The sequence below is a fragment of the Saccopteryx leptura genome, chromosome 2 (genome assembly GCF_036850995.1).
Source record: "Saccopteryx leptura isolate mSacLep1 chromosome 2, mSacLep1_pri_phased_curated, whole genome shotgun sequence".
In the NCBI taxonomy this organism is placed as follows: Eukaryota; Metazoa; Chordata; class Mammalia; order Chiroptera; family Emballonuridae; genus Saccopteryx; species Saccopteryx leptura.
Window position 1 is genome coordinate 281443713 of NC_089504.1, and position 19906 is coordinate 281463618.

Sequence of the window (19906 nt, forward strand, 5' to 3'; positions counted from 1 at the left end):
GCCCTCCCCCCAAGTCTAGGATCCAGCATATAAGGAAGGAGTAGAGAAGGTATCAATCATATGCAAATTAGTTTGAGAAGCACTGTCCTAAGACACTGGTTCTCAAACTTCTCTGCACATTGGAATCTCTAGGAAAGTTATAAATAATGCAGATGCCTGGGTCTCACCCTGAGAGTTTCTAATGTAACGGGTCTGGTAGTGGCCTAGGCATCAGATTTTTAAAGTTCCCTTGATGATTCTAAAGTTCAATGAAAGACGGGAGTCTAACTATAGGGGACACTTACTGTTATAGTCTCTTAAGACTAAAAATCCTAAACTGATGGAAACAGTAATCAATTAAATTAAGATTATTATGAACCAACTCTATGCAAGATTTTCTACTGTTGTTTCAATTTGTGACAGGTTGGGCTTCTAGGTTGGTCAAGGGTTTACCTTAATCCCTGCACTGCGACATTTGCTCACGGCATCAGGCACTGAAGCTCGAGGTGGGTCGATCATGGATATGAGCCCCACAAAACAAAGGTTATTCATGGGGAAGTTGATTTCCTCTGTATCAAACTCGAATCCCTTAGAGAAAGTGTTAGGTAGATTCAAGAAACAGAACCCTGGAAAGAGACAGAAAAGACCAGTGGTCATTTAGCTATCTATGTCCCTATCCTGCTAATCCCAACATCCTAGATTTTTTAACTCATAAACTAGAACAACTTTGATGCCATTCTCGCGGCCCCCTCACCTAGCACACGTTCCCCTAGACCACCCAGTTCCAAGTAGGCATTTTGGAAGGCATTTTTCATTTCATTGTCAATTGGATACTCCTGCCCATGGAGAAGGTAACTAGAGCAAAGCTCCAAGATCCTCTCAGGAGCACCCTTCATCATCAGCACATGGGCCTGGGAGCTGTCTTCCTGAAGGTGAATGGACAGCTAGGGAGAGAAGAGAAAAACACTGGTGAAACAGGAGAGAAATCAGGGTTGGGGTAAAAAAAAACAAGGGAAAGGTTTTTGAGGGTAAAACAGGCAACCTGTTTCATACTCCTCCACTTCCTTTGTGCCCAAACCCCAATGCAGTCCCTTCCTTCCAGTCAAATTAGACTCACGGTCAACCTACTCCTCCCCTCTCCAGGAACTTTCAGCCTGGCAGTATTTGCACATAAATCTCTATCTTCCCAGCCCCACTGGAAGCTGAGGGCAGAAGCAGGTGCACTAAGTTTCCCTGCTTCCTCTCTGCCTGGAAGGCTACAGAGCAGAAGTGGTGGAGCTGGCAAACCCAGTGGAGTGGGCAGGAGAGAAAGCTTAGAGCCCAAAGACCCGAGTCTAGACCCAACTGGAATGTTTCATGACCTCAGGTCAATTTATTTGACTTCTCAAAACCTTGGTGAGTTTGATAAAATGTAAAAGATTCTGCGGTGACTACTTCATTGGTTTATTTTTTTTTTTAATTTTTAAAGATAAACTTGCATTTTTATTTATTTATTTTTAATTTTTTTAAAAGGATCTTATTTGTTCATTTGAGAGAGGAGAGAGAGAGGGAGAGAGAAGGGAGACACAAGGGGGGAGGAGCAGGAAGCATCAACTCCCATATGTGCTTTGACCAGGCAAGCCCAGGGTTTTGAATTGGCGACCTCAGTGTTCCAGGTCGACGCTTTATCTACTGCGCCACCACAGGTCAGGCCATTGGGTTTTTATGATAGTTAATATTTGCAAAAATATTTTAAAAACTGTGAAGCACAATTCAAAAATAGTTTAGTCATTTTAGTCCCTTCTGCACTTTCCCCCCAAACTGTGAAGAGTCCCCTGAGGGGCTAGATGGTGTAAGTGGGTGTTTGGAGGTCAAATGTGAGTGTCAAAGTCAGTGTGGTTGGTAGAGGGAGGGAAGGGCTTATGAAGGAAATTCTGAGAGAGACATAAGGTCAGTGGTGGGAATCAGCCAGTTTGCACTGGTTTGGCAGAACCAATACCTAATTTTTTGTTGAGTTTGGCAAACCGGTTGTTAAAATAGCACTTGTAATCAGGGTTCTCTCTAAGGTTGGTGCCTGGGTGGCTGCCCAATGTGGGAATCACAAATTTACATCCCTTAATTTTTTTAATGTTCATCTGAGCAACAGCATATTCTAAGCACCCGTGGTAATGTTCATTTCATCCACAGGCAAAAAAAATTGCAAGTGAGGATGCCAATCAAGAAGCAATAAGAAAATATCTTTTTTTATTTTTTATTTTTTTTTAAATTTTTCTGAGGTTGGAAATGGGGAGGCAGTCAGACAGACTTCCGCATGCACCTGACCAGGATCCACCTGGCATGCCCACCAGGGGGCAATGCTCTGCCCATCTGGGGCGTTGCTCTGCTGCAATCAGAGCCATTCTAGTGCCCGAGGCAGAGGCCACAGGACCATCCTCAGCACCTGGGCCAACTTTGCTCCAATGGAGCCTCGGCTGCGGGAGGGGAAGAGAGAGACAGAGAGGAAGGAGAGGGGGAGGGGTGGAGAAGCAGATGGGCGCTTCTCCTGTGTGCTCTGGCCGGGAATCGAACCCTGGACTCCCGCACACCAGGCCAACGCTCCACCACTGAGCCAATCTTAAAGAACAGTTTTATTATTTTTGTCAGGTATTATTTAATATTTTTTCATTAATAATCTAAAACTCTTTCTTATAACATAATCTAGTTTTGTGTACCTATTTTATTGTTCTTATTTATTTATTTTTTTGTGACAGAGAGAGAGTCAGAGAGAGGAACATAAAGGGACAGACAGACAGTAAGGAAGAGAGATGAGAAACATAATTCTTCATTGCGGCTCCTTAGTTGTTCATTGATTGCTTTTTCATATGTGCCTTGATGGGGATGGGGTGGCTATCACAGAGTGAGTGACCCCTTGCTCAAGCCTGTGACCTTGAGCTCAAGCCAGCGACCTTTGGTCTCAAGCCAGTGACCATGGGGTCATGTCTATGATTCCACACTCAAGCCAGCAACCCCTTGCTCAAGCTGGTGAGCCTGCACTCAAGCCAGATGAGCCCGCACTCAAGCCACCTCGGGGTTTTGAACCTGGGTCCTCCTGGTCCCAGTCCGATGCTCTATCCCAGAGGTTGGGAACCTATGGCTCGTGAGCCAGATGTGGCTCTTTTGATGGCTGTATCTGGCTCAAAGACAAATATTTAATAAAAAAATAATGTTAAAAATATAAAACATTCTCATGTATTACAATCCATTCATTTCCTACTGCTCATGTTCATGGTTGCGGGTGGCTGGAGCCAATCACAGCTGTCCTCCGGGACAACACCAAATTTTTATTGGATAATGCATAATGTACACAGGTTGTTGTATGGCTCTCATGGAATTACATTTTTAAACTATGTGGCATTCATGGCTCTCTCAGCCAAAAAGCTTCCTGACCCCTGCTCTATCCACTGCGCCACTGCCTGGTCAGGCTCTTCTTATTTAAGTATTAAGTGCATGAAATAATAAACTACCTGTTGCTTTATCATTTTTTAATACTTAAAACAGTCACTAGGGCAGAGAACCGGTTGTTAAATTATTTAAATTTCACCACTGCATAAGATCAACTTTGGTTTTGCATTTTCCCTTGACCTTGGATATGTGAAAAGGAGTTATCTGTGGGGTTTCTCTTATAATCCACAGGAAATTCCTGCTATATAGCCTGTTGGGTAACAAAATTTGCATATTGAAAAGAAATGAGCCTGACCAGGCAGTGGCATCATACATGGATAGAGCCATGTATGGGACGCAGAGGACCCCGAGGTCGCTGGCTCGAGTGCAGGCTCACCAGCTTGAGCGTGGGGTCACTAGCTTGAGTGTGCGATCATAGACATGACCCCATGGTTACTGGCTTGAGCCTAAGGTCGCTGGCTTGACCAAGGAGTCACTCACTCTCCTTCAGCCCCCCCCCCCCCATCAAGGCACATATGAGAACAAAATCAACAAACAACTAAGGTGTTGCAATGAAGAATTTGATGCTTCTCATCTCTCTCCCTTCCTGTCTGTCTGTCCCTATCTGTCCCTCTCTCTGACTCTCTCTCTCTGTCACAAAAAAAGAAAAGAAAGAAAAGAAAAGAAATGAGCTGGTGCAGAGAAGGTCAGATTGCACTGCTCAAAGGATAAGCAAGGTGGGAAACCAGTGTATGTAATGTGGCTAAAACTGTTCATTAGAGACTTTCGAAAAATTGTTCAGTTGTATTCAGAATATGGTTAAGCAATTAAAAGGAAGAATCTGAACCTGTATAAGCAGAAGCTGTAAGGTTTAAAAAGCTTAATTTTCTGATTGCTTAATACATATTTATAGATATTTGTTGATGATTGGAGATCATAGCAAAGCCTACATAAACTTGGTCACAAAAAATCACATCTTGATAGAAAATTACAGATAAAAATATAGGAGAAATCTGGAAATATTAGAACAGAGAAACTTCTTTCTTTCATTTCCATCTCAGAGAGGGAAAGGGACCAAGCTCTGCACAAGAGCAGCAGGCTAAGAAACGCCTTGCAGACTGGAGCCTCTAACTTCTCTAAGAGCAAGCTAGGTAAGGCAATTGTCTGCAGGGAGTGAAAGTAGCAAAAGGCGCTTTCCTGACGCCTCCTCCAAACAAGCCCAAGCCAGCCTGGCTGGAGGTAGGTGGCTGGTGAGCTGGCTGAGCACAGTGGGCACATTGTAGAGGAGGATTTTGCTGACTCAACTTGATATTCAATAGCTCAGAAAAAGCACTAATGCAGTCATTTTGGGTAAAGTTGCTATTTTGTTGGACATCCCAACAAATGTCATGGCTATGTTTTGCTTTTATTTTGAATCCTATAGAGGAAGAGGTGCCTAATTCTTTCTGGTTAAAGGCTTTAATCAGGCCCTGTCTGGCACAAAATTCCTGTCTGGTTAGTAAGGTCATTAAGTATCAGGAAAAATGGGGAAAAAGTCTGCAGTTTGGGCTGAGGAGACCTATCTTATTACACTGACTAAAAGCCAGTTGAGACAAAAAAAAAAAGAGATCTGTTTCTTAAACTCTTACTTGTTCAGTGGTCAGTGTGAAAATATAGGTGATAGGGTCCTTAGAAAACTATATAGCTGTTGTCATTTTATTATTTTCAGTTACAAATATTCTTTTGTGATGAAAACTTTTAAGATCTACCCTTTTAAACAACTTTCAAATGTAAAAATATGGAATAATTAAAGAATTTGCATGTTATCCAGGGCCATGCTAATCTCTGTATTGTTCCAATTTTAGTATATGTTCTATGGATGCAAACACTATTATGTGTTTTTTTTTTCCAGATAATTTTAATTTTATCTAAGTTTGTAAATGTATTGGCATAAAAATTATTCCAAATATTTTCTTATGATTTAAAAATGTTTGGTCCTGGCTGGTTGGCTTAGTGGTAGAGTGTAGACCTGGCAATGTGGAAGTCCTGGGTTTGGTTCCAGGTCAGGGTACACAGAAGAAGCAACCATCTGCTCCCCCCTTCCCCGCCTTCTCTCTCTCTCTCATGGTTCAATTGATTCAAGTGTGTTGGCCCTGGACGCTGAGGATGGCACCGTGGAGCCTCCGCCTCAGGATCTAAAAATAGCTTGGTTGTGAGCATTGGCCCCAGATGGGCAGAGCATAGGTCCCAGATAAGGGTCACTGGGTGGATCTCGGTGGGGGTGCATGTGGGAGTATGTCTATCTTCTCTCCTCTCACTTAAAAAAAAAAAAAAAAAAATATATATATATATATATATATATATATAAACGTTCAGCCCTGGCTGGTGGCTCAGTGGATTTAGAGTGCTGAGGTTGCTAGTTCAATCCTGGGGTCTCCAGCTCAAGTCCCAGTCAGGGCACGTATGAGAAGCAATCGATAGGTGGACAACTAAGTGGAACAATGAGTTGATGCTTCTCTCTCTCCCTCTCTCTCTCAAAAATAATATTCATACATTAATTTCTGCTCTTAGTTTTATCATTTAAAAACATTATTTTTTATAAGATTTTTTTCATATTATCTGCCTTGTTCTTATCAACTTGAAATGTTGGCATTTTTAAACTGTGTTTCGTTGGCTACAGTAATTCAGTATTCCTGTCAAAATTGAAAAGTGCCCTAATTGAATGTGTTTGAATGTTATCCTTGCACAATTCTTTAAATTTAAAGACAAAATGTTTTACCTCACTGTTGGACATACATTCCAAGCTTTTCAACTTTAGGAGAAAAAAATAATCATATGTTTTCCTGTATTGTAAATTTTAGACTATTTCATATACATTGTATTAAAACTGCCATATCAATTTTAATGTATAGATTTTGTAAATACTATGCTATATGTAATACCTAACTGTATCTGTAGTGTATATGTAATATATTTATGCCCAATAAATGTTTTAATTCTTTCTGAAAAAAATATTATTTTGTATTAGTTTCAGGTGTACAGTACAGCCTACTGGTTAGAGAATCATATACTTTACAAAGTAGTCCCACTAATATTTCCAGTAACCACCTGGCACCATCTATAATTATTAAACTATTATTGTATATTTCTTATGCTTTGACTATTTTGTAAACCAATTTGTACTTCTTAATCCCTTTACCTTTTCCACTCAACCCCCAAGTCCCCCCCCCTCCCCCCGGCACCCATCAGCCTGTTCTCTGTGTCTGTGTCTGTTTAAATATTGTTTGTTTATTTTGTTCTTTAGATCCCACATGTAAGTGAAATCACATGTCGTTCTCTGATTGACTTATGTCACAAATTGTATGATTTCATTCTTTTTTTTTTTTTTTTTTGGCTAATATTCCATTTTATATAACATATATATCTCACAACTTTTTTTTTTGTACCACAACTTTTTTATCCAGCCATCTATTGTGTACACTTGGATTGCTTCAATATATTGGCTATTGACTATTATGTGTTTTTTAAGACACAAAAACAAAACTGATTTTTGGGAATCTCATTTCTTCTTTGTTACCACACCTGAATGTCTGACCTTTATAGTAGTGCATGAACCTGAAGAATCCCACTTCCCTGAGACAATCACAGTCTTCCTTTGGAGCTCAAACCTTAGTTGGTAGAATTTCAGTGATGGCAGTGCCATCATAAACCCCTTTTCAAAGTATACTAGGATTCTTATGTGGGAGATAAATACTGTATTTCCTGTCCTTTTCATGGATTTTATTGTTAATGCCACCAGAGCCCCTCACTCAGCATGATCTCCTTCTCCTGACACTCCTCCCTGGAAAACAGACAAAATACTCCTGGGGAATGAAATTTACAAACATGTTGGAGGCCCCTCATTGCCTACCTGCTGGCAGCTGCTAGAATTGCAGGCATGGAATGAATTAAAAAAAAAAGAAGACTAGTGAAGTACGGTGCCTTATTCTACAGCAGCCAATCTCTCAGCAGTCACAGAGATGCCTCCTAACAGCTGCAGGGACTATAATGTTACTTTCACCGACCAACCTTAAGAGAGCCTTAGGTCACTTGCTCTCTTTGCAGGTGTTGTAGTCTCGAGCTCTGCTTGGCACTGAATATCTCTCTCCCTTTATCACCTGTTCCTCCCTGCACCTCTTTGTCATTTTCTCTTGAAGTGAGCCTTCTTTCTAGTTGGGATGCTGTTATTCACTGTCTCTATCCTACTGCTCAGATGTAAGATTGAAGGTGAAGACAGAGATCCCATTTCCCTGAAAGATGAGCCCATACTCCCAACCGTTCTCCTACCTTAGTCGGTTATGTACCTGGTACTTATTGGTAGAATTAAAGGGAATCTCTGCCACTTTGGGATTTTTCTCTCTTATCTCCTTCACAGAGCTATAGGACCGTTCGACGAACTTGAGGAGGGCTGATTCAGAAGCATCCCCTGTTGTTGCCCGCTGTCGGAATGTGGTTTTTCATATAAGCCCATGGGACAAGGAGAGAGGCGGAATGGTGAGAGGTTGCCTGGGGAAATCACTGAGTGCTGGAAAAGAGTTTTTGGGGGAGGGGGTGGGTTATACCCTAGAAACTGAAGTACCCTCTACCCCCGTGGGCCCGGCACCTTAGCTATGGGAAGGATCTCCTGATTAGCCTTAAAGTCAGCCCGGTTGCAGAGGCCAGCGATTCGGGCCAGGATGAACCAGGTATCAGAGCCCTTGGCAAATGTATTCCCTGGGGAGAAAGAACAGACTGTCAGCAGGGGAGAGGAGAGTTTAAAGCAGGGCGTTATTCCCATCCTGTTCTCAACTACAAAACTTCACAGAACATCTCCACACCTTCCTTCTCTCACTTACTGTCCAGCTGTCTTTTCTTTGTCTGATCTCACCATTCCCTCTCAGCTCACTCATCACATTCCCCAAATCCTTTCACTTTTGGCCCACCAATGTCACTAGTCACCAATCTGTTCTTCTCTCATGTCCGCCTCATAGGTGGTCTTATCGAACCATAAGTGGGCGACGGTCATGCAGTTCTGGGTGAGAGTGCCCGTCTTGTCAGAGCAGATGGTGGAGGTGGAGCCCAGCGTCTCCACCGCCTCTAGGTTCTTCACCAGGCAGTTCTTCTTCGCCATGTTCTTGGCTGTCAGGGTCAGACACACCTAAGGCCATGAAGAGGCCAGAGAATAAATGGAGAGAAGATATTAGCTATTCCACTTTGTGTTTTGGAAATCTGATTTTTATATTTTTGCTATTTAAATTTTTTGTACTAATTTCTCTTATGTTCCTACCTAGTCTTAACTCCATCTATGGCTATGATAAAGGGAATTAGGAATGTGATTTTGGTTTGTGATTTATGGCAGAGTTTTAAAACCAAAGTATTTTACTTTGCCAGGGTATCATAGAGAATAATCTTATTTTCCCTGAAATATTCTATTCCCCTATGATCCATCCTTTCATCTTTTCTATTTAGTAACCTCTTTTTCATTCAAGTTCAGGCCACACCTCTTTCTCAAGTCCAATCTTTCCAAGGACCACATTGATAGCTAATTTTTTATTGTGGCATAAGAAGCTATGTGTTGAGTGGGGATTGTACCAATAATTAAAAAAAATGGAGAGAATGATAAAATTGGGAAAGGATATTGCAGGATTAAAAAGGAGTTGAGGAATCATTTAAATCAGATTTTGTTGACCACAAATTATATATAAAAGTCAGATGCATAGCAGGATTATTTTAAAAGCTAATGAATTCTTAGGATGTGATTATGTAAGTGCAAAATTCTACTCATGGGTTTTTTTTTATTTATAGAATATCATTAGTCCTGATGTTTTTGTGCAAACCAACCACACCCAGAGTATTCTTCTCCTTTCTATTTTAGTAAACCAGCGCATACCCCAACAGTTGATCAGTAAGACAAGGGGCCTGAGAACCATGTCATATGGTCAAGGTAAAAGAGATTATTATTTTACCTCCTACCTGGAGAGTTTAAGAGGACATAAAGGCTACTGTCAAAAATCTAAAAGGTGGGTTGTAGAAGAGAGAGAATTGATTTATTTTGTATTTCTTCGTATGGGAAAACAGACCAAACAAAGAATCATATTTCTGCTCAACACAATGCAATCAAACTAGAGCAACCCAACAATGAAATGAGCTGAGACAAAAAGGGTTAGGAAAAAAAGAGAGAGATGGACTTCCCATGACTGGAAACAATCATCATCTCTCATGAACTTCATACAGTATAGTCAGCATTGGTTAAGAGTTGAATTTATATGGGCTTTGGGGTCCTTCCCAATAAGATTCTATAATTTTAAATTAATCTTCCTCTATAAACTGATGAACAAGTTGAGACCTGAAGGTGATTTGGCCAAGTTCACCAGCCAGGACTGGCTATAATCTAATGTTTTCTGAATCGCAATTTACTTCCTTTCTCATTGAGAAGAAAAGAAGGCAGCATAATAAAATATGGGTGGAGAAAGTCAATGTAATTTGGAAATTAAATGATTTGATGTCTGTATACACATCAGGGGTACTCTGCACTTGAGAGATTTGACAATGAGAGAGATACAAGTGATTTCATTTCCCTGGAGTTGTATGTATGCCCTGCGACCACCCTCCACCTTGGCTACTCACAGTTACAGTGGCCAGCAGCCCCTCAGGGACATTGGCCACAATGATGCCAATAAAGAAAATGACAGCCTCCAGCCAGCTATAGCCCAAGATGATGGAGAGCCCAAAGAAAATGACACCAAGGAAGACGGCCACTGAGGTGATCAGATGAATGAAACGTTCAATCTCCATAGCAATGGGAGTCTTGCCAACTTTCAGGCCTGATGTCAGGGTGGCAATGCGACCCATCACTGTGGAATCTCCTGTAGCAATCACAATGCCCTGGGCTGTTCCTGTGGATGGAGGGGGAAGTCTGAGTTGAAAAGGATGTTGTTGGGTTTTGCTTCTACAAAAGCTGTCAGTGGACAAAAACAAGGTGGGAACTCAAGGACCTCTGAGAGGTCATTATGTTCTGTTCTCCTCACATTTAGTTGATACAAAGGAGGGTCTCCTAGTCTAAAAAAATCTCTGAAGAGTTCTCCAGATATACCCAATTTTGTTGCCTAGTGATATTCACTGTCAAGAAGGTCTTCATTACACTTAATCACATTTCTTCTATTGTCTATATATTTCTTATTTTGTGCTCAGCAGCTAAAAGTTTTTAGATCTCCAGAGATAGGGTTTGTCAATCTGCTGGAGTCCTATGTTCCACTATTTTTTTAATCCTCTAACCCACTGTTTCTCAACAGGAGGCAATCTGCCCTCTAGGAGACATTTGACAATGTCTGGGACATTTCTGGTTGTCATAATGGGGGGTTGCTACTGGCATCTAGGAGGTAGAGGGCAGGGATGCTGTTAACCATCCTGCCATCCCCAGGACAGCCCTCCTTTCCCCATACAGTAAGGAATTATTCTGTCCAAATGTCAATAGTGTTGAGGTGAGAAGCCCTGCACTGACCTGAGCACCCCCCTTCCTGCTTTGCTGGCTGGAGCCAGTCTGACCCCTGCTGGGTAAGATAAGCCATCACAATTGGGTTTCTGTGCTCTTCCCTCAACCGGAAGGGGCGTGGGGATGTCCTGTTTGGTACTACACATATTTGATACAAGCCACTCACTTACATGGTTTGAAATGAGGGGCCTGGCAAGGTTCTTTATTCAAAATAATTATTCCTGTTTTACTGTAATGGCTGAAATTCCTACCGTTAAAGTCATAGTCAAAATTTCCCAGAAAAGCAACATACTATAGAAATAATATTTTATTTTATTTTAATTTATTTTTTAATATTTATTTTAGAATTAGAAAGACTCACGGATGGATGTTCAACTTTCTTTTATTATTTATTTATTTATTTTTGACAGAGACAGAGTCAGAGAGAAGGACAGATAAGGACAGACAGACACGCCTGACCAGGCAGTGGCGCAGTGGATAGAGCATTGGACTGGGATGTGGAGGACCCAGGTTTGAGACCCCAAGGTTGCCAGCTTCAGTGCGGGCTCATTGGGTTTGAGCAAGGCTCACCAGCTTGAGCCCAAGGTCGCTGGCTCAAACAAGGGGTCACTTGGTCTGCTGTACCTGCCCCTGCCCGGCCCCCCGCAAAACACATATAAGAAGTCAATCAATGAACAACTAAGGAGCCGCAACAAAGAATTGATGTTTCTCATCACTCTCCCTTCCTGTCCATCTGTCCCTCTCTCTGACTCTCTCTGTCTCTGCCCCCCCACACACACAAAGGACAGACAGACAGGAAGGGAGAGAGACGAGAAGCATCAATTCTTCGTGGCAGCACCTTAGTTGTTCATAGATTGCTTTCTCATATGTGCCTTGACTGGGGGCTACATCAGAACAAGCGTCCTCTTGCTTAGGCCAGCAACCTTGGGCTCAAGCCAGTGACCTTGGGCTTCAAGCCAGCAACATTTGGGCTTCAAGCCAGTGACCTTGGGCTTCAAGCCAGCAACATTTGGGCCCAAACCAGTGACCATGTGATCACGTCTATGACCTCACGCTCAAACTAGCGACCCCACCTCAAGCTGGTAAGCCCATGCTCAAGTCGGATGAGCCTACACTCAAGCCAGCAACCTTGCAGTCCCAAATCTGGGTCCTCCACGTCCCAGTTTGACGCTCTATCTATTGCTTCACCACCTGGTCAGGCATCAATTTTCTTTTTAAAATATTTTATTTATTGATTTTACAGAGAGGAGGTGGTTGGCGAGTAGCATAGACTCACAGTTGCTTCACGCTAGCTGCCCATTGTTTACCTCTTGTACGTGCTTTGACTGGGCAAGGCCAGGGCTCTGAACTAGTGGCTTCAGCATTCCAAGTCAATGCCACATCCATGCCACCATAGGCCAGGCTAAGTTCAACTTTCTAATGTTCTAGCTGTTTGCACTGGGGCAAGTTATTTAAATGTTCTGAGATGCAGGTTTCCTCATCTTTAAAATGGGATAAAAGCACCTACAAAGCTGTAAAAAATAAGTGTTTTTAAAAGAGTCCAGAATGTCTGACCTGTGGTGGCGCAGTGGATAGATCATGGACCCAGGATGCTGGGGTCCCTGGTTTAAAGCCTGGAGGTAGCTGGCTTGAGTGCAGGCTTGCCAGCTTGAGCATGGGGTCACTGGCTTGAGCGTGGGATCATGGACATGACCTCATGGTCACTGGCTTGAGCCCAAAGGTCACCGGCTTGAGCCCATAGGTCACTGGCTTCAGCAAGGGGTCATGGGCTTTGCTTGAGCCCCCTGGTCAAGAAGCAATCAATGAACAACTAAAGTGAAGTAAGTATAAATTGATGCTTCTCATCTCCCTCTTCCCTCTCTCCTTTCTTGTCTCTCTCTTCTTTTTTTTCTTTCTCTCAAAATAATAAAAAAAATAGATGAAGAAGTTGATATAATTATATTAAATCCATTGTTACCACTTTGCCTCCCGGTTCAAATATGTCTTAGATTCTAGGAGCAACATTGAAGTGTGAATGACACCTCTGGGAACACAAATTTCCAATGTTCATATCATTTTTTGGAATAGTGAAAAGATAGTGTTGACCTCAGGAAAATGACCTAACAGGGCTAAATAGCTTTCCTCCCTTCTGTGCTCTGCTCATAAAGCAGAGTCCATTCACTACCTAGAATAATAATAGGGTACTTACAACGTGTTAGGCCTTGTGCTAAGCATTTTATGCATATTAGGATTAGGGTTAGGGCCTTAGAGGTTTGGGGGGGGGTTAGGGCTAGAATAGTAACTTTTAGTATCATTATTGTGCAAATATGAAAATGATGGCTCTGACCTTTTACTAAAGGACATATAGCTTGCAAATGATGGAGAGTGTAGACTACTTACCAGTTGTTACCTACCCTACTACCTTTAGAAGATAAAGACTTCCTAAAGTCTTTCAATCTCTGCTTTAGAATCTAGGATAAATATTCACCTTCCACACAGTTGGTGGAGAAGAAGCAGATGTTTCTGGTCTCCAGAGGGTTCTCATGGGTGAACTCAGGAGAGCGGCTTTGGGGCTCTGACTCTCCCGTTAAGGATGAATTGTCCACCTGAGATGGGAGGGAGGATGTGTCATAAAGTGAGCATGAGGAAAAAGGATTCCTTTATAAAGATGACACAACTTTATCTGCCACCAACATCATCATTATTGACATGCAGAGAGAAACATACATTTATACACTAGCACCTATTATCTCTAATCTCAAATTTGCACTTGTAACTTCTCAAGGTTCTGAATAATAAGATAACACTTCTTTCACTGAGCCCAGGTCACCACAGTGCCTCAAGGCCGTGCTTGGCTTCCTTCCCTTCCTTCCTTCCTTCCTTCCTTCCTTCCTTCCTTCCTTCCTTCCTTCCTTCCTTCCTTCCTTCCTTCCTTCCTTCCTCCCTCCCTCCCCCCTCCCTCCCTCCCTCCCTCCCTCCCTCCCTCCCTCCCTCCCTCCCTCCCTCCTTCCTTCCTTCCTTCCTTCCTTCCTTCCTTCCTTCCTTCCTTCCTTCCTTCCTTCCTTCCTTCCTTCCCTAGTTTTCCACATTCCCTCACCTTGCATCCTTGTGCAGAGATAACCCGGATGTCAGCGGGGATTCGGTTTCCACCCTTCACTTCTACCAGGTCTCCCAGCACTACATTTTGTGCATTGATCTGCATCTTCTGTCCACCTCGAATCACCATAGCTTGCTGTAGGAAGATAGTACAGGGTCACTTCCAAGTTTTCTGCTGCCCTTATCTTGTTCATGGCTTCTCCTGTTCCTGGTCTTCTTCTTTCTGATTTCCCTTTCTTACACTGTGACTTACCACATCATTTTTTTTAAAATTACTAAACATATTGGGGTAACATTGGTTAAGAACATTATATAATTTCCAGGTGTATAAGAATATAATTTGTGAAAGGCTCTTTGGTAGATTGCAAATTCTTACCATTGCTGTTTGCAGGGCTCTTTGCAATGTGATTTTGATGCTTCTTCCCCTAAGAGATGGCTCTATCTCTCCAACCCTATACTTAGACTTCACTCTAGCTTGCTTTGGCTCATAGGTCATTAGCAGTTGTAATGCAAGCAGAGGCTTAAAACTGCATGCACACTGGGGCCTGCCCTGTTGTCACTGGGAGCCCCTCTGCCACCTTAGTGAACAAGCCCAAACTAGCCTCCTAGAGAAAGAGGGATCACAAGGAAAAAGGCTGCAGCGGCTGTCCCCAGTAATCTCAGCTGAGCTCCAGACATGTGAATGAGGATATCTTAGATTATCCAGCACCAGCTAAATTCAGCTCAGATCAGAAGAACAGCCCATCCATAGAATTAATATACCATGAAAAAATGTATTTGTTGTTTTGAGCAACTGAATCTTGGGGTGGTTTGTTAGGTAGCAAAAGTTGATGATAGTTTCCAAAATCCTAGTTTATTCTACCAAAATATTTCCCCAAAACTTTTACTCAAGCAGGGAATTAAGTTATGTTCACGCCAAAGGGAGAAGATGATCCTGGGTTATAATGCTACCATATAATCATATTGGAAATTTTGGAACCTGTTGCTTTTCAAGTTTTCAGCCCTGTGCCTAAGAACCTCTTTACATTGTCATATTATTTCCAGATACTAAAAATACTTTTTATCTGAAAGTAATCTAAACTTTTAGAAAAGTTGCAAGAATAAAAATTGTACCAAAGACACCAGTATAATCTTTACCCAGATTCACCTATTAACACCTTATCCCATTTACTTTGTTATTTGTTCTTTACCTCTACATAGGGGGGCACATGAATACTTTTCTCAAACCACTTGAGGGTAAGTTATACAGATCATGATCTTTTATTCTATATACACCATTGTTCTTTTCCTAATAATTAGAATATCAAATAACCATAATAGTTAACAATTTCACCACATTTCACATTGACACAATATTTTAATCTGTCTGCATTCCAGTTTTGTCAATCTACCTAATATATCTTTTACAGCATTTTCCCTCCTCCCTCATAGGAGTCAGTCTAGAACCAGACATTCCATTTATTTGTCAGGTCTCTTTACCCTCTTAATCTGAAATAGTTTCACAGTTGTACTTTGTCTTTATGACAGTTGAAGCATCCTGTTTTGCCAACCTCCTTTGACCTTTTAGAAAAATAAAATATTTCCATTTGGGGCTTAATAGTATAATTATTAGATTTAGATTATGCATTCTAGAGCAGACCACTTCATAGGCAACACTGTGGGTACTTCATAAGCAAACTTTCTGAGGGTACTTTTAAGGCCATAGAGAAAAACCAAAGTGAACATCACTCTCATCACTAGCCTTACTCAGCTCACTCATTATAAGACATAATCTTCCTGAGAATTAATAATTGTGCATTTGGCCACATTCTATACCTCCTCTCACTAATCCCTCTTACACCAATCCTACCTGAGGCACCATGTTCTTAAAAGACTCCATGATTCTGGAACTCTTGGACTCCTGATAATAGGAGAAGCAGCCAGTAATGATGACCACGAGAACTAGTGTAATACCCAGGTATTGCTGGGGGTAAGGAAAGAAAAACTTTATCAGTAGATCCTTTTCTTCCTCTTTATTCTCAGAAAATTGCAAGGAGAATAGACATTCTCCAGGTGCAAGAAACCATAGGACTCAGTTGGAGGGTATAGGAGTTGAGAAGAGTATGAGACAATGCTGGCTTACTTGGCTTCCTGGTGAAGGAACCCTGAGCTATGGTGAGGGGCCACCAAAATCCCAGGTCCATGAAAGCCTATATCCTCCTCTCCAGGAAAGCTATTTATGGGGTGGGGAGACAGATAGTGAGGGAGATGGGGAGGAAGGAGATGAAGAGATTAAAATCCTGGGAGAGAGCTCTAGCAATGTAGCTCAGTTGGATAGAGTATCATCCCAACATGCCAAGGTTGTGGGTTTGATCCCTGGTCAGGGCACATACAAGAATCAACCAATGCATGCATAAATAAGTGGAACAACAAATCTATGTTTTTCTCTCTCTCTCTCAAATCAATGAATAAATAAAAATTTTAAAAATTCTGGGAAAAAGAAAGAGACTGCAAAGCACTATTCTGATTAGTTGGGAAGATAGTCAAAGGACAGCAAGTTTCTAGAGGAAACTATATATCTCGGGGAGCTGAATCAGTAGCTTTCCAGAAAAGAGACCAGGGAAACCAATAGACACAGAAGCTCCCATTAGAATGCCCTGGGAGCCGTAGGGAAAGCCTTGGGAGTTCCAGAGGACACCAGGAGTGCTAGGCTGCTGAACAGAAGTGTGTCAGGGACCAAGCAGAGAGTAGGCTGAACAGTAATAGTAGGACATACTCACATTATCTTTGGAAGTCTCTGCATTAAAATACATCTGGATGCCACTGGCCACAAAGCAGAGAATGGCACCAATCCACAGGAGGATGGAAAAGCCACCAAACATTTGTTTACAGAATCTGACCCATTCTGGAGTGGTGGGGGGTGGGGTAAGTGTATTGAGTCCATCTCGAGTCAGGATTTCTTGTGCCTTTTCGGGGCTAAGGCCCTGTGTGGAGAAGAAATAAAGATGGCCAGAGCCTGGCTTGTGGTGGCGCAGTGGATAAAGCATCAACCTGGAACACTGAGGTTGCCAGGTTGAAACCCCAGGCTTGCCCAGTCAAGGCACATACAAGAAGCAACTATGAGTTGATGTTTCCCGGTCCTCTCCCCTGCCTTCCTCTCTTTCTTTCTCTCTCTCTTCTCTTTGAAAAAAAAAATGTGTAGAAAATCATAAAAAAATAAATAGCTATAGCAAAGGGGAACCAGATCTTCGATTATAGTCCTAGGATGGGACTAAAGTCAAATAACATTCTCTGAAGGGCAGACTAGTTCTTCCTATATAAGTGGGATTTTAAAACTTGTGTCATAAAAGAGATTATCATTTAGCATGCTTACACAGGATGAATTTTTAGTTTATGGATTAATTCACAAATCTTTGTGAACATCCATCTTGGGCCTGGTACTCTGGTAGGATACAAAAATGAGTAAGCATATGGAGCTCTAACTTTAGTGGGGATAATTTATAATATAGTAATAACATGCAAGGCTAATGTAATACTGGGACATAATACAGAATGTCAATAACATGTTAGACTGTTCACACTATGACTGTCTAGCTTAGAAATAGAAAACAAAAACAGTTAAATGCATGAATGTGCAGATTCTCACTTTAGCTTTGTGCAAGCTTGCATACTTTTTCCTCTGAAAGAAAATGATAGTAGAACTTACTAGAGGATTGTAAAACAAACTTCTTTAATCCCACCAGCCACTTCCACTGAAAAATATACAATTTTAATAAAAACAAGACATGTTTTTATGTTCCTCCTTGGTTACCAGAAGAAGTCCCTTCAGTGAAGAAATTCTAGAGCTAAAAGGAGCTTACGTTTTTTTTTAAGGTGAGAGGAGGGGAGATAGTGAGGCAGACTCCCACATGTGCCCTGACTGGGATCCATCCAGCAACTCCAACATGGATTGATGTTTGAGTACTGAACTATTTTTAGTGCCTGAGGCTGATGAGCTCCAGTGGAGCTATCCTCAGTGCCTGAGGCCATGCTCAAACCAATCCAGCCACTTACTGCGGGAAGGGAAAAGGGAGAGAGAGGGGAAGTGGAGGGAGAAGCTGATGGTTGCTTCTCCTGTGTGCCCTGACCAGGAATTGAACCCAGGACGTCCATACACTGGGCTGATGCTCTATCCACTGAGCCACTGACCAAGGCCAGGCACTTACATTTTGAGGGCTTGTATTGAAGATTTTTATCTATGGTCATTGTAATAGTGGCTATAGTAGCAGCAGCAGCAGCAGCAGTAATAGTAATAGAGTAATAGTAGTAATATATGACTTTACTGTTAAACAAATGGTTTTCAGTATTGTCTGGGGACCCACGGGTTCCTAAGGCCCTTTTATGGGTATCCACATGTTCAAAAATTTTCATAATACTACTAAATCATTTTTTGTCTTTTTCAGTCTCATTCTCTTGAGTGTACAGTGGAATTTTCCAAAGGCTACATAACACATGATATTGCGACAGATTTAATACTGAAAACATATGAGAATCCTGCTGTGTTCTATTAGAAAGTTAGACATTAAAGAGGCTTGCAAGCATTTAAAATGCCACTAAATTATTTTTATTTTGTAAAATACAGTTGTCATAAAATTATTCTAATATATGATGGGTTTATTCATTTTAAAATTAATTTTAAGAGATATTTTAAATTTCTCTATTTTAATTTCTAATATAATGATTATATCTGATGTAACCCACATAAGCAAAGCTCTTTGGGTTCCTTGATAATTAATGTAAAAGAGTCTTAGGGACAAAGGTATGAGAAGTGCTGCTGTAAACCATTCATTTATTCTCTTCTCTAATTCTGAGCTCTCTCTGGGGTAGTTACCATCACCACCCTTTTAAGATATGTGGTCTGTGAAACTTGTCTGAGTATAGGTTAAGGCTGAGAGCGTTGGTTAGGTGGCTCCTGTCCTGCTAGCCTCCCTCAGGGAGTTAGGTGGCTCCTGTCCTGCTAGTCTCCCTCAGGGAGTTAGGTGGCTCCTGTCCTGCTAGTCTCCCTCAGGGAGTTAGGTGGCTCCTGTCCTGCTAGCCTCCCTCAGGGAGTTCCTTCACTCACCTTTGTCAAGTCCACGGAATACTTGGTGCTCAGCTGTTCCAAAGTTAACTTGTGATCGTCCTGAGAGGATAGCAGAGTATTGAGGGAGAGGTGGTGACCTCTGATCATTTCCAGGGAGAGGGAGAAACAGTAAGGGGGAAGAGGGATGGCTCTGGACTGTGGGTAAGATATTAATAGGCTGAGGGTTGAGGAATGTTTTCAGAGGGCAGTTGGTCAGCACCTATTTATTTTGGGTTTTCTCACCATGACCACTTCCTTCTTCAGGTCCTCCATAGCTATCTTCTGTTTTTTCTTCTTCACCTTTGTTTTATCCCTCTTCAGCCCCCTACTAGATCTTGGGCTTGGATTTTGCTCATCGGAAGTCATTGTTTCCCTTTTTCCCCCAACTCCCGTAGTTGTCCCTGGATATAGCTGATCCAGCTCAACTGGTGGGATAAAAGCAGAGAGGGGGAGTGAGGGAACAGAGAGGAGGGGGAAGGGGTGAGAAGGACAGAAATGGTGTGAAGAGTGAAGAGGGGAGGGGATAGAGCAGTGAGGAGAATAAAGTGATTTGGAGAAAAAGAGGGAAGGGAGAGAAGTGAAATGGAAGAGTTAGGCAGTGAAGAAGTGAAGGGAAAGGGGAGTGAGGAGGAGAGGACTAAGAGAAAACTAAGAGAGGAGTGCAAAGGTCAGAGTGGGGAGGTGTGAGAGAAAGAGAGTGAGGAGTTAAGGCTGTAGCAGTCAGAGGTGGGAGGGGAAAGTGTTAGGAACAGAGAGGGAGAGGTGAGAAGGGTCTGAGACCTGAGAGAGTTACCTGGAGGCAAAAGAGTGAGGAGATGGAGTTGAGGAAATGAAGTTGAGGGCCTGAGAGAAGAACGGGTGGATGGTAAGTATGTGCTTAAGCG

General features: G+C 42.1%; 1 protein-coding gene and 1 pseudogene across 1 annotated transcript in view; both read right to left on the bottom strand.

Annotated features, from left to right (window-relative positions):
* The window catches only part of LOC136390909 (sodium/potassium-transporting ATPase subunit alpha-4), a 36005-nt gene extending 16710 nt beyond the window's left edge, over nucleotides 1-19295 (bottom strand). Inside the window, exons 1-12 of the mRNA XM_066362037.1 lie at nucleotides 19266-19295; nucleotides 19023-19082; nucleotides 16702-16905; nucleotides 15792-15905; nucleotides 13944-14078; nucleotides 13335-13452; nucleotides 10003-10271; nucleotides 8335-8533; nucleotides 8000-8109; nucleotides 7701-7835; nucleotides 734-923; nucleotides 433-605 (exon numbers count right to left, since the gene is read on the bottom strand). Coding sequence (XP_066218134.1) covers nucleotides 433-605; nucleotides 734-923; nucleotides 7701-7835; nucleotides 8000-8109; nucleotides 8335-8533; nucleotides 10003-10271; nucleotides 13335-13452; nucleotides 13944-14078; nucleotides 15792-15905; nucleotides 16702-16905; nucleotides 19023-19082; nucleotides 19266-19295 — 1737 coding nt within the window. The remainder of the gene's footprint in view (nucleotides 1-432; nucleotides 606-733; nucleotides 924-7700; nucleotides 7836-7999; nucleotides 8110-8334; nucleotides 8534-10002; nucleotides 10272-13334; nucleotides 13453-13943; nucleotides 14079-15791; nucleotides 15906-16701; nucleotides 16906-19022; nucleotides 19083-19265) is intronic.
* On the bottom strand, nucleotides 5150-5244 carry LOC136396560 (U6 spliceosomal RNA; annotated as a pseudogene).
* Nucleotides 19296-19906: the final 611 nt, after the last annotated feature.